Source organism: Gavia stellata, chromosome Z (genome assembly GCF_030936135.1).
Source record: "Gavia stellata isolate bGavSte3 chromosome Z, bGavSte3.hap2, whole genome shotgun sequence".
In the NCBI taxonomy this organism is placed as follows: Eukaryota; Metazoa; Chordata; class Aves; order Gaviiformes; family Gaviidae; genus Gavia; species Gavia stellata.
The window spans coordinates 59,838,082-59,852,215 of record NC_082637.1 but is presented as its reverse complement, the minus strand read 5'-3'; the positions used below and the strand labels follow the sequence as shown (position 1 = coordinate 59,852,215).

Below are 14,134 nucleotides of genomic sequence, written 5' to 3'. Positions count from 1 at the left end.
ATTGTTAAAGAGACAGTTTCAGTGATCGCTTAACAAGATTTGAGTTACTGTTTTTTGGCTAAGATGTTCATGCTCTTTTTGGCTTCTAATTTAGGACTTCTCCCAGTGAAAGTTCTTTTTGGTGTGCAACCTTAAGCCTGTCTTGGTAATCGGTTCCAAAAATATACAAAAGCTATCTGTTTGATTCAGCACCATGAGATAAGAAAGGATGATGGAAATCTTTGCTGTTTATTTTCAAGATGTTCTTTTAAAACATTCATTAACTCTTTCAAAGGTGTTCTAATGGATGGCTGTAAGTTATCAATTACCATTTTCATTTACTCTGCCAGACGAGACTGGAGTTAGCAAGGGAGGAACTAATCCTCAAAGTTACAGCTTCATACATCTTTATTAAGCCTGTTTTTTCCAAAGTAGCAGAATTCCTGGAATATCTAAAGTCATCAAAGGTCACAATGAAGTTTACACACCAACTGAACTTCAGAGTATTAACTCCACTTAAATGTCCACATATGAAACAAGGTATTTGGAATGAACTTAGGAAAATGCAGAGGTTAAGACAATAGTGCTATTGACTATCTTAAATTCACACTCGTCAGGAAGGAGTGATAAACCAATAAAATTGGTTTAAAATATGTTATTTTAATAAGCACACATAAAGTTGCATTAGTTCATGAATTTGTAACCAAACAAAATTTGAAAATCAGTAAGGAGAAGACAAACATTGTACTATGCACACTCAATGTAGGCAACAGTACGTGTTAAAACTTTTAAGTGATACACGTACAAGGTTGTGTAGCAATTTTCCACTGCTAAATCCTAAAAAACCTATTTTTTGTTTGGGAACATGGAAGAAAAGATTGTACAGTAACTAAAGCACACATCTTTACTTTTGGATTTTTCTCCAAGTCAGGAAGACTTTACTGGAACTGATATAAAAGTATTCTGTACCAGCAAAGTAACTCTAGTTGATGTAGCTTTTGGCTGCTACAAACAGCCCTCCTGTTTGAAGGAAAAATTACACCTGTATAACAGCAGTATATTTGCATTTGTACTTCAGGCTTTTGCCAGTGCATCTATGTCTGTCTTCTAATTGGAGTGCCTTTTCAGATTCCTGAAAAACCCACAGGTCCCGTTCTCTTATATGTAAATAGTATAGTTCACTGGCATTTTAATGCACTTACTGCACATGGAGTTGGAAACTACATACCAGGAAAACAGACTCAAATTGGGTTAACCTAATACATCACAAGTTCAATTTTGCTTAACCTAATACATCACAAGTTCAATTTTGCGTTCTTTTTCATTTTCCACTTGCCACTAATACCCAAATTGTGTTCCTGTTACATAATTGAAGGAGAAAGAAAAGCATACCTTTTAGTTAATTCACTGTTTAAACAAAAGTCCACATGCTGCTTTCATGGTAATGAGTTTGGAACAACCTCACATCTTTTTTCCTCATATTTTCAAACTCTTCCCTAGAATTTTGAGAGTCTTATGGAACAATGGAGTGTCTTCTGTTCATTTGGCAGAAACCAGAAAGGTCTTTGCCTCAGCACAGCATCAATATCCTGATGAAACAACTCCTTCAGTCTTTCTCTCCCTAGCCTGTAGGTGGATTTGTGCAACAGAAGGAAGCAATAGGAATGAGCCTCTCTCCATCTGCCTTTACAGTTAATTAGCTTAGTGTACATCAAAGATAAGCAATCCAGGGAGGTGGACCCTTTAAAGGAACTTGGAGTTAGAGGCAGTGTCTGAGTGGCAGTTGTGGGGAGATTCTTTAGGAATCCAGCGCATCAATGAACTTCAAAAATTCATTATAGGACTCAACTAATTCAGGTATGAAGACAGTTTGTGGATACTTTTGTTACAGGACATCTTGAAAAACAAGGGTTAAAAGCAAGTAAGAAGAATGTAAAGAAGACACGTCATAACAACTACACCTGGCACTTAGACATATCAGAGATAAAGACACTCTTCACTAACTCTCTGCTAACTAGCAATAATGATTAGCACAAGGACGAATCGTAGAAAAATAGAATAGACTGCCAAAATAGTGCCCTAGAGTTAACTTGTCTCATTATAATCTCATTATAATACTAAGGAACACACCTCCTAGCTAGAAAAGCCCCAACCCAATTAAGCCCCCTACTCTCTGAGCATGCGTGGTGAATTAAAAGAGAACTGTAACTTTAAGATGAAGTAAGAAAAGTATTAACCAATAGTTAATTAGGGGTAGAACCAGTAGGCGCAACTAACTTTGTTAACTGTTTTAAATACCTGTCATGATTTTAACCCTGTGTGCAAGCTTTGTGGAGAAATCCCCTTGCACCCGGCGCCGCAATAAACATGCCTGCTTTATAACTCTGTGGGAGTTGTGAAGTTTGTTTCCGCGTGTCACTTTCTGGAAGAGCAGACCTGAGATGGAGAGAACCTTGGAGTCTTTGCAACTTGTAATTGCACAAGTTCTTCCTCATAGAGACCTTGCCCTGGTATTTAAAGACTGTAAGTACCTAAGATAACTATCTGACTTCCCTAACAATTCAATTGCTTTATTTCATTCAAATATCTGGTACAGTCAAGATACAGAAGTAATTAATTGGCTTGTGTATGCATGCATATCACGAACTGTAATACTATTTTAACTCCATATCACCTATCTAAGGTAGTGTTGCTGGTTGTTTTTAAGTGCATTTCAGAAGATTGATTCAGAACTTTTTCTTAGGGTACTTAATTACATTCTTAGTAACATTCATCTTGTGGTAAAAGCTTGTACTACTTGACAGCCTTGGAAAATTTTATTTTTCTGGTAGTTTGTCCTGTCCACTTTTTAACCAGTGTTTCTCTAAAACTCCAAAGTATCAAAATCTTCATGCTTGTGTTTACACAGATACAACGTAATACACTGCTTCTTAAGCATAAGATGTTTTCTTACAAGTAATAGAATGGTGATGTGTGTGTTCTCTTCTATCAGACTTGGGCGTAAATGCACATTTTTTTTAAAAGCATGCCAAAACTGTTCATTTAGTTATTCTATATTTATAGCTTTCTCATCTTACAAGCTGTATGTACCTGTCCCTTACAAAACATTAGTTCTGAAGTGCTTTTCAGTAAGTGCTGCATAATAAACTGGTCTGATGCAACCCTTGAAACAAATGGAGTTGAATGTGACCTGCATATCAAGGAAATATAAGCATTTAAATTTGACTTTATGATTTAAGTAGGGCTATACATGAAATTAAGTGCTATTTCATTAGTAAAGTTTTACAAAACTTACTAGTTTTGTAACCAGTTCCACAGATTTCACATAGTGGTGTCTAGAAAATAAACCAAAAATTCTTTGCTATGAATTCAACAAAAAAAATTTTAATTCCTTTGTTTTTACAGTTTCCTCCAGAGATGAATGGGATCTCTTAATTTTGTGCCTCCAAATCCAGTCCTACTTAAATTGTTAAATTAGGAGTTTTCTGGCTGTCATTTCAAGCTAAATCGATCAGTTGCATAATGTGCAGACAATGCTGGGATAATGTTCGATTTTTTTAAGGCAATATTTCCCCTTAACATTTAAATCTAATTGTAATCTATTGTGGAACCTAAGGCACAGTGCAGAGGCATTTATTTAATCTCCACGTCATTCGTCAACGGCTATGTTAGCGTTAATAAAATCAGTCTCACACAATCAATGGTTTCCTTCTAACATGCTATGGAGGAAATAAAGTACATAGCTAGTAATGGACATGGGGTGAAAGCCTGTGTAATTCTGCATTAAACATCTTTACTCACTAAATTCCCATACTGTTATTCACACTGAAAAGTAAGAGACTGCACAAGTAGTTCCCTGGGAATAAGTAGGAATATTCATGTAGAAAGATGTTACTCTCATGCAACTGTTGTATAAGGATCCGCCTCAAAACTTAGAGTTCAACATCTGTTTCTCAAGCCACCCCTCAGGTGGTTTTTATGCTACTGGGTAGATCTGTATTACCATTGCAGTCTTGGGACCTTCCAGCAAATCTGTGAATGTACATGCATCACAGGACCAAAGAATCTGATGGAGGGTGGTGGGGGGCAGGGGGAGGCAGGAAGTTAGTCTGGAGGAAGAAGGGCATTCCCTTTTGCAAGTTGTCATTGGTAACTGGTTTCTGCAGATCTACTGACAAGGTTTTTATTAAAAGTGTATGTACAAGCTGCTTGGACAATGCAGTGGTGACCACCTACAGATCTAAGGGGAAAGACAATTAAATTGAAACAAAAGTGTAAGTGCCTTGGAGTACTATTTTTCTTTAGATTCTCTGGGGTATGAAAAGAATTTTAAAGACATTCTAATACAGGTTTAACCTACATATGTTTGAAATTACTATGAGTGCATGCCACTAATTCTGACTGGTGAAAAACCTTCACAGTGCTTGGTGTGTAAAGTCAGATGAGAATTTACATATATGCTTTTTCTTTTCAGTAAAAAGTCAATTCTAAAAAGATCTAGGTAGAGTTGTCCATCTCTTTTTTTTATTTTATTTTTTAATGGGATTTAAACAATGGGAGCAGGTATTAGTCTAGAAAGAAAATAATCTTGTGGTTCTCTGAGAGAGCGTGTCCACAGTTCTTACAAACATATTCGTTTCAGGCTTTGCCAGCAATAAGCAGACAAGAATGAAAAGCCATCCAGCATCCATTTTGCTGTATTGACAGCTACCTTTTTTCACAGTGTGAACTGAATCAGTTTAGTACGTGGATCAGACTGAATTTTGCTAAGAGGGAAAAACCAAATGTCTCAGAGCAAATAGTCTGCTTGCTACCACTCAACACCACATACAACTTTTGTTCCCATTGCAACTAATAGGTCTCTGCATACTCCGACCCAAAGACACAGTCTGTTGGGAATGCCTTCACAGAGGGCTTTCCCCAACAGCAGGCAGATAGAGGAGTTTCAAACGTTCCTGCCTCCCTGGGTGCAGCTGGCAGGAGAAAAAAGTTTTGATATATAAAACAGAGACCTGAGTAGTCAGTACCCTTGCTTATTAAGACTTCTCTTCTTACTATCTGTGCTAAACCTATGTATTTGAACCGATTATGTTCCATACTGGAACCTCCAGCCAGCATTAGGTAAAAAACAATTTTTGGTCTGAATTAACAGATTATGGATCTATCTTTCTCTGAAAAAGGTGTAATCCTTGATTTTTGCCAAGGGCTTGGTGTTTATCAGCAGAAGTGGCCTTCTGTATAAAAGATGCAAGTTCTGCAGTTAGCTAGGAAAACTTAGCCACACTTCTGATTTTGGAAAATCTCAATTTGCACATGCTCAGTGGAGATACTCTATGGGTGTGAAACGTCTTTTCCCTAATAATTATGTGTGTGCTGAGAGGAACTGGGCCTTGAGTAGTACCTCTGGGCTGCTATAAAGCACATGTGGAGTTGCAGTGGCCCTCACATACTGGCATGGCCACACCTGCTGACTCAGGAACGTGGAGGGGAAGACTGCAGTATTCATGACACAGAGCATACACACCAGCCATTAGACTCAAGGAGGAGGCATCTCAGGCTGCCCATTAACTGGCGGGACAGAAAACATCAGACTGAGACAGCTAATCTGCAGAAAGGCTGTAGCAGGCAGTCCCAGGGAGAAAGGAACAGGCAAAGACCTGGAGGATGGAGGAGGATACTCAGGCTAGAACAAGGACCCCAGAATTCAACTGTTGTAAGTGCAAGAATTATGTTTATTTTTTTGCATTTCCCTGATCTGTGTTTATTACGTAGCTTCTGTCTCAGATAGTGCAGGGGTCATAAAGATAACACCTTCTATCACACAACCCCTATTTAACACCAGAGCTAATCTAACCTGTGCACTGACAGAAAAAAAGAAGGGTCCTGATGGCAGGGAAGGAATCAAAAGTATCAGTATGTAATTAATTACTATGCAATTACATTGTATTTCCTGTGCAAATTAAATTCATCCCCCTTCTCCATACATACTATGATGCACTGGTGTATTCTAACTTCAGTTCTTTTTTTTTTTTTTTAATGTTCTTTGAGGAAAAATGTGGATACCCAAGCAAGGAAGGAAGCTGAACTCATGAATTCTATAAGGAGTCCAAATAAAGGCTGAAGTACAAAAGGATTGTTTTTCTCTTCATATTTCTGTTAGATCTCAGAGAATGTAAGGCATCACTTGACATGCTACCTTGTTTTTATATCTCATAATATTGTCCGTTAACTAAAAAGTAGATTGCTGTTGCATTTCCTGCATGTAAATTATTTTTGTAGGTTGAAGAGATGGAAAAAAAGCCCTTTACCTAATGTGCAATTGTCTGACTAGAGCCACTGTGGAATGTACTACATAAAAGTTTTAGAGTATTAAGACTGACCTAATGTGATACGCAAGCAAGTCTGTAGGATGCCTGAATATATGTCAGAACCCAATTCTGTTAAACACTGTGCAATCAAAATAGATTCTCTGCCTGAAAACACTTACAGAATAAGTAATGTACTATGCTATCCTTAGCCCAAATTTTCTTAAACGTATCAGAAAGTATAAAAAAAGTAATTCTAGATCCAATAGTAGATGATGTACTGTACAGAAAGATTTTATTCTTCTTCAAATATATGCTAATTTTGCTGGTTATCTCTTCGCTTAGATATTTCTGGTTCTTAAGCCAAAAATGAGGTAGTGATAAAAAAAACTACAAGAATTAAATAGCATCCCATTTTATAAGTTGGAGAAGCAGAAAAAATAACCAGGTATATTCCTAATGCAACAACACAGAAGTCACTGGAGAGATTATTAATCCGAAGATTTTGAATCAGGCATTTTATCATCTTAGGAAATAGTAACAAAACTGCCAAGGTTTCTTTTAGGCTTTATTGTTCTTTCTGTTGGTTTTGTTTTGGAGTCTTCGCTGCTTGTGGGTTTTTTGTATGCTTGTTTTTAAGAAATGGCCTGCTTGAAGGTGCTAGGAGATATGAAAGTCTTAGGAAAAATATATTCACTATGAATGGAGAGGAGTTAACCCTCATTTTGGTCCTCAGCAATACCACATGCAGAAGGCAACAGAGAGTGAGACTCAGGATGCAGGGTAGAGAATTACAGGTGTGGTGACTTGACCTTGGCTGGCTGCCAGGTGATGACCAAGCCACTCTCTCACTTCCCCTCCTCAACAGGACAGGGCGGGGAAATATGATGAAAAGCTTGTGTGTTGAGATAAGGACAGGGAGATCATTCACCAATTACCGTCATGGGCAAAACAGACTCAACTTGGTGAAATTAATATAATTTATTGCCAATTAATAACACAGTAGGCTAGTGAGAAATAAAAACAAAACTAAAAACACCCCTCTTCTTCCCAGGCTCAGCTTCACTCTTGACTCCATTACTTCGTCCCCTCCAAGTGGCACAGGGGGGATGGAGAATGCGGGTTGCAGTCAGTCTATAATCACAGACTCACAGAATCACTAAGGTTGGAAAACACCTGTAAGATCAAGTCCAACCATCAATTAACACCTAATGTTCTGTCTCTGATGCTCCTTCCTCCTCACACTCTTCTCTTGCTCCAGCATGGGGTCCCATGCTCTTCTCCACAGGCTACAGGGGATTCTTTTCTCTGGCAGCTGGACCATCTCTTCCCCTCCTTCTTCACTGCCCTTGATGTCTGCAGGGTTGTTTCTGTCACATATTCTTGCTCCTCTCTCACAGTTGCTGCACAGGGATTTTTACCCTTTCTTAAATGTGTTATCATGGTGGCACCACAAGCATTGTTGATGGGCTCAGCTTTTGTCAGCAGCAGATACATCTTGGACCTGGCTGGAACAGGCTCTATCCAACATGGGGACAGCTTCTGTTGTCTTCTCACATAAGCCACCCCTGTAGCTCCCCACCCATTACTAAAACCTTGCCAGGTAAACCCAATACACATGGGAAGTGTCTTGACAGTTCTATATGGAAAATATCCTGCTGAGGAGCTCAGCTTCCTTGCTGTCTGGAGGCCATCAAAGAGGATCAGGAGTCAACTCTGAACTGGTTCTAATCATTTAGGGTGGAAAAGACCCTTCAAATCCGTAACCTAGCAGTACCAAGTCCACCACTAAACCACGTCCCTAAGCACTGCATCTACACATCTTTTAAATACCTTCAGAGATGGTGACTCAACCATTTCCCTGGGCAGCCTGTTCCAATGCTTGACAACCTTTTTGGTGAAGAAATTTTTCCTAATATCCAGTCAAAATCTCCCCTGGCGCAAACTGAGGCTGTTTCCTCTCTTTCCTATCACTTGTTACTTGGGAAAAGAGGCTGACACCCACCTTGCTACAACCTCCTTCCAGGTAGCTGTAGAGAGCAATAAGGTCTCCCCTCAACCTCCTCTTCTCCAGGCTAAACAACCCGAGTTCCCTCAGCCCCTCGTCATAAGACTTGATCTCTAGACCCTTCACCAGCTTCATTGCTCTTCTTTGGATGTGCCCCAGCACCTCAATGTCTTTCTTGTAGTGAGGGGTCCAAAACGGAACACAGTATTTGAGGTGCGGCCTCACCAGCGCCAAGTACAGGGGCACGATCACCTCCCTGCTCCTGCTGGCCACACTGTTTCTGATACAGGCCAGGATGCTATTGGCCTTCTTGGCCACCGGGGCACACTGCTGGCTCATATTCAGCTGGCTGTTAATCAACAGCCCCAGGTCCTTTTCTGCGAGGCAGCTTTCCAGCCACTCTTCCCCAAGCCTGTGGAGTTGCACGGAGTTGTTGTGACCCAAGTGCAGGACCCGGCACTTAGCCATGTTGAACCTCTCACAGTTGGCCTCAACCCACCAACCCAGCCTGTCCAGATCCCTCTGCAGACCCTTCCTACCATTCAGTGCATCAACACTCCCACCGAACTTGGTGTCATCTGCAAGCTTACTGAGGGAGCACACGTTTCCCTCGTCGAGATCATTGATGAAGGTATTAAACAAAACTGGCCCCAATACTGAGCCCTGGGGAACATCACTTGCGACCAGCTGCCAACTGAGTTTAACTCCATTCACCGCAATAATTTGGGCCCAGTCATCCAGCAAGTTTTTTACCCAGCAAACAGTACACCCATCCAAGGCATAAGCAGCCTGTTTCTCCAGGACAATGCTGTGGGAAACGGTGTCAAAGGCTTTATAAAAGTCCAAGTAAACAACATCCACAGCCTTTCCTTCGTCCACTAGGCAGGTCATCTCATCATAGAAGGAGATCAGGTTAGTCAAGCAGGACCTGCCGTTCATAAACCCATGCTGACTGGGCCTGATCTCCTATTTATCCTGTACATGCCACATGATGGCACTCAGGATGATCTGCTCCATAACCTTCCCCAGCTCTGAGGCCAGACTGACAGGCCTTTAGTTCCCCAGATCCATCTTCCGGCCCTTCTTGTAGATCACAGAATCACAGAATCACAGAATCAGTACGGTTGGAAAAGACCTGTAAGATCATCGAGTCCAACCTGAAAAAAAACAAAAACAAAACAAAAAAAAACCACCACCCAAAAAAAAACACAAAAAAAAAAAAAACCACAAAACCCACGCCACACAACAACAACAACAAGCCACAACCCACCCAACACCACACAGCACCATGTCCATCAAGCTACATCCCACAATGCCACATCCACACGCTCCTTGAATACCTCCAGGGAGGGTGACTCTACCACCTCCCTGGGCAGCCTATTCCAATGTTTCACTACTCTCTCAGGAAAGAACTTTTTCCTAATATCTAGCCTGAACCTCCCCTGTCGCAACTTGAGGCCATTTCCTCTAGTCCTGTCACTCGTCACTTGGGAGAAGAGACCAACACCCACCTCTCTGCAACCCCCTTTCAGGTAGTTGTAGAGAGCGATAAGGTCTCCCCTCAGCCTCCTCTTCTCCAGGCTGAACAACCCCAGCTCCCTCAGCCGCTCCTCATAAGACTTGTGTTCCAGACCCCTCACCAGCTTCGTCGCCCTTCTCTGGACACGCTCCAGCACCTCCATGTCTTTCTTGTAGTGAGGGGCCCAAAGCTGAACACAGTATTCGAGGTGCGGCCTCACCAGAGCCGAGTACAGAGGCACGACCACCTCCCTGCTCCTGCTGGCCACACCATTTCTGATACAGGCCAGGATGCCGTTGGCCTTCTTGGCCACCTGGGCACACTCCTGGATCATATTCAGCCGGCTGTCGATCAACACCCCCAGGTCCTTTTCTGCGGGGGAACTTTCCAGCCACTCATCCCCAAGCCTGTAGCGTTGCCTGGGGTTGTTGTGGCCAAAGTGCAGGACCCGGCACTTGGCCTTATTGAACTTCATCCGGTTGGCCTCAGCCCATCGATCCAGCCTGTCCAGATCCCTCTGCAGAGCCTTCCTACCCTCAAGCAGATCAACACTCCCTCCCAACTTGGTGTCGTCTGCAAATACTGTCGTCTGCAAATACTGTGCTATAACTGACCACTGGTCCACTCTGTCTCCTGTCCTGTTTTCAGCTAGTCCCAATAGCCTTACTCCACTTTTGAGACTAATGCAGGTCAGTGAAAGACACGAGAAGAAGAATCAGAAAGAGCAATTCCTTTTAGCTTTCCCTACACAGCCTAAAGAATTCATCAGATAACTAAGCCTCAAATGTAAGGCGCCATCACTGTAGAATTTGAAGCAACCATGAATTAATTCCTACATTTGCTGAAGTGTTCCCAAGTTTAATTACCTCAGCTGGACCAGATTGTTAATCAACTTGTTTCACACCTGAATTTGTTGAATGATAGCTTTTAACCACATTATCTTATTATGCCCTTGCTTCAAGATTAAAAAATTCTCTGGTATCCCGTAGAAGTTAAGTTATTACATAGCTTGGAAAAAGCTAAGTACTTCCACAGAGGCTTTTTTATCCCCTAACTTGAATTCATGGTTCCTAGCTGATTTGCACTATAGTTAGTTGGTTTGTGAACACTTTGCCAAGTGATTTCAGTCCATTGTGGAAAACTAAATAGGCCCCTGAATGCCCTTCAGCATATTGTTTGTGCCCCAGTCTTTCCTACAGGATATTTTCTTAATGCCTCTTTTCATTCTGTTGTAGTGGAGGTTTGAGCCTCATTCGTATTTGTACTACATCAGATAGTATATCTTACACATAGAGAATAGAAATTATAGCATGGGTACCACTATATTCTAATGAAATCTTTACTAAGCGGCTATATAACTGCTTATAAACACATAAGAAGGTCATGGAAAAATTAATTGTTACTGTCTACTTGAATTTGCAACAATTTTTTTTCCTAAAGCTAGCCAATTTTTAATTTAAAAATATGCAAAATTAATTGAAAGAGAAGATATAAAAGCTTCCATTAAAACCCTGCTGGTTCCTACCTCAATTGCTGACCTGTTTTCTATAGTTTTAAACAATATCTGTTTGTTAGTCTGAAACCAATTTAACAGCTTCCCTAGGATGCATGCATTAAGTTACAAGCTGTAACAGGCTACAGCTACAGGAACGTGCTCTTGGAACTTAGGAACTTTGTTTGAATGTTACAGTTTTACTGACCATGTGCCACAGATTGATTCAAGACACGTAAGACAACTTCACTCGCCTCTCACTAAAGAATCTTCTTTAACAAATTTTGTATTACATATTTCTTTCATTCAAAAAGCTTTTATTTTTCTCTGCAGTCAGGTATTAAATTAAATCTACATAGGCAGCTAAAAAGGTTTTTAGAAAGAGCTGGTTTAAGTTTTAAAACAATGAAGTAGGTGGTTATCTTGTGTGTGCTCTTTATATTCCACTCCCTCAGCAGCAAAATGTTGTCCAGTATACAACTCCATTCTACTTCACTGCATAGCCCTTCTATTCTTAGCCAAAACACCTCTATTTTAGTTGAGCATTCTCCTGTTCATGGTCTTGTTTGTTTGCCTTGGTTGAGGTGAGTGTCTAGCCAGACTTCATAGAAATTTGGAATCAACTTTTTCTCTTTTTTCCTAGCATAGAAGTGGTACAAACTTACTGACGTAATTCAAATGAGAGAGTTCTGTTTTGCCCTCAGAATGACACTTAATTTGACCCACAGACTTCCATGAGCAGAGACAAGGCATTCCCTACTCAAAGGTGAGAAATCAAAAGGGAATTAATGCGATGATATAGCATATGTTTCATCATTTAATCCTCTTCCAAATCTAGTTTACATAAAACAGTATTTATGAAAAGAGCTCAGGGCTCATTGAAGGTAAATGCAATAGAGCAACCCATCTATTTTTGCTCTGTAGAGCTCTGAGCTTCCAAGCAGCCTGCTCCAGGAAAAAAAAAACAACAATCCTTGCAGACTAGGAGAACTCCAAACAGGATACACTAGGACAGCTTCACCAGCTACAACACTTAACTTCTGGACAAGAAGCTTTTTCAGCTGATTAAAAAGCATGGTAGAGAAATGCACAGAAAAAGATAATCTTCTCACCTCATAGCTAGACATTATGGTAAAAATCAAATAGACTATTGTGAAATCCTTATTATTCACAGATGGGAGAGAACTAAAGAAAAAGGATATATGAAATTCTTGCCTTTGAACTCATTAATACTTCTATTACTATAAACTTCCAATTGAGAAAGATCTGAGTAGGTCGGGAGGGAGCACACATAGATTTATGGATAAAATATTGTCTGTTTGAACAGGAGGCTTGGCATTGACTTCACTAAAATCAGTACAGCTAATCGATTCAGTGATCCATAGCATACAAAGTAAGAATTTATAAAGCACAGATAATTTAATCCTGAAAAAAGTGGTTCTCAATGCATATGAATAGTATAATCATTATTTTAAAAACTCAGACATTTTCTAGGCATCATTCAAAATAGAAAAAGCAATTAGAAGAATGAGAATGGCTTTTCAAAATGAGATATAAATTGCAGTCTTCTGTTTTACTAAACCTCTCAAGTAAAAGCAAATCTTGCTGTTTCATCTATGTACTGCTACTATTTCTGAAAATCCTCATCGTTGAAACATTGCATTGTTAGACCAGTTGGATACAAAATACTGATACACAGCATATCACAGAATCACAGAATCACTAAGGTTGGAAAAGACTTGTAAGTTCATCAAGTCCAACCATCAACCAACACCACCATGCCCACTAAACCATGTCCCACGATGCCTCATCCACACGTTCCTTGAACAGCTATGATCAAACAACATTCTTCCTGGAGTGTTTAAAAATTTAACCAAAGAATGCACATTCTTACAGGAGAAATGAATATTGAGAGATCTTAATAAAACATTGGTAATTGTGGTACTCTTTCAGAACAGTACCATAGCACAATTAATTTTACATCCGAACACACACACACACACACATTTTTCATGCCTTCTTAAATTACTACAAATCTGCATGATATATCATGAAAATATATAAATTAATGGTTATCAGGAATACAGTGTTATAAAATTAAAAAGATTTTTAGTAGACAACTTTTAGAAACTCCTAACATGTTTAATGAAGGAATAATCTAGGATGAAGCATTTAAGCATATATACACACACAGAATTTCTACTAGTTTAGCTGAAATTGGTCTAGTTATCTGTTAGAAATTGCTATGCTGTTTTAACCTTGTGACAATAAAATTACTGGTTCAAATCATAAAGCAATCTCACAAAAATTGTTTGATGTAACTAAAACATATTATGGCCACATCCTACAGTTGACCTGATACAGCTTTGTGTATATCAGTGTTTTGATATGCTAGCTTTGTCTGGGGTTGAAAAATCACAGAAAAAACTGCTGTGGTAATTTGAGATGTTACCACCACATACACATCACCAAGTATTTCCCAGACAGATACTGCCATCCCCACAGCTAAGCCAAGTTTCATGACTGCTCCTTACCCACTTCTGTACAAAACCAGGCACTTTTAATTACAGAGCTGTCCAACTGCAGTGTTGAATTGCTTCATAGGTTGCTATGTATGTGAACTTCATTTGACAGACAACAATTCTAATCACAACGGAAGTATTGCTGCTCAGCTACTGTTTAAGTAATAGTCTTAACCAATGCGCACAGCATGGGGAATAAACAAGAAGGATTAGTGACCTGTGTGCAGCCACAGGGCCATGATCTCATTGCAGCTACTGAGACATGGTGGGATAGCTCACGTGACTGGAACGCTGTCATGGATGGCTATG

The 14,134-nt window shown here is 40.0% G+C and overlaps 1 protein-coding gene across 1 annotated transcript in view; it reads left to right on the top strand.

The window, feature by feature from the left end:
* Positions 1 to 2,420: 2,420 nt before the first annotated feature.
* LIX1 (limb and CNS expressed 1) overlaps positions 2,421 to 14,134 on the top strand; it is a 37,717-nt gene continuing 26,003 nt past the window's right edge. Inside the window, 1 exon segment of the mRNA XM_059834307.1 lies at positions 2,421 to 2,502. Within this exon segment, the coding sequence (XP_059690290.1) occupies positions 2,421 to 2,502 (82 nt within the window).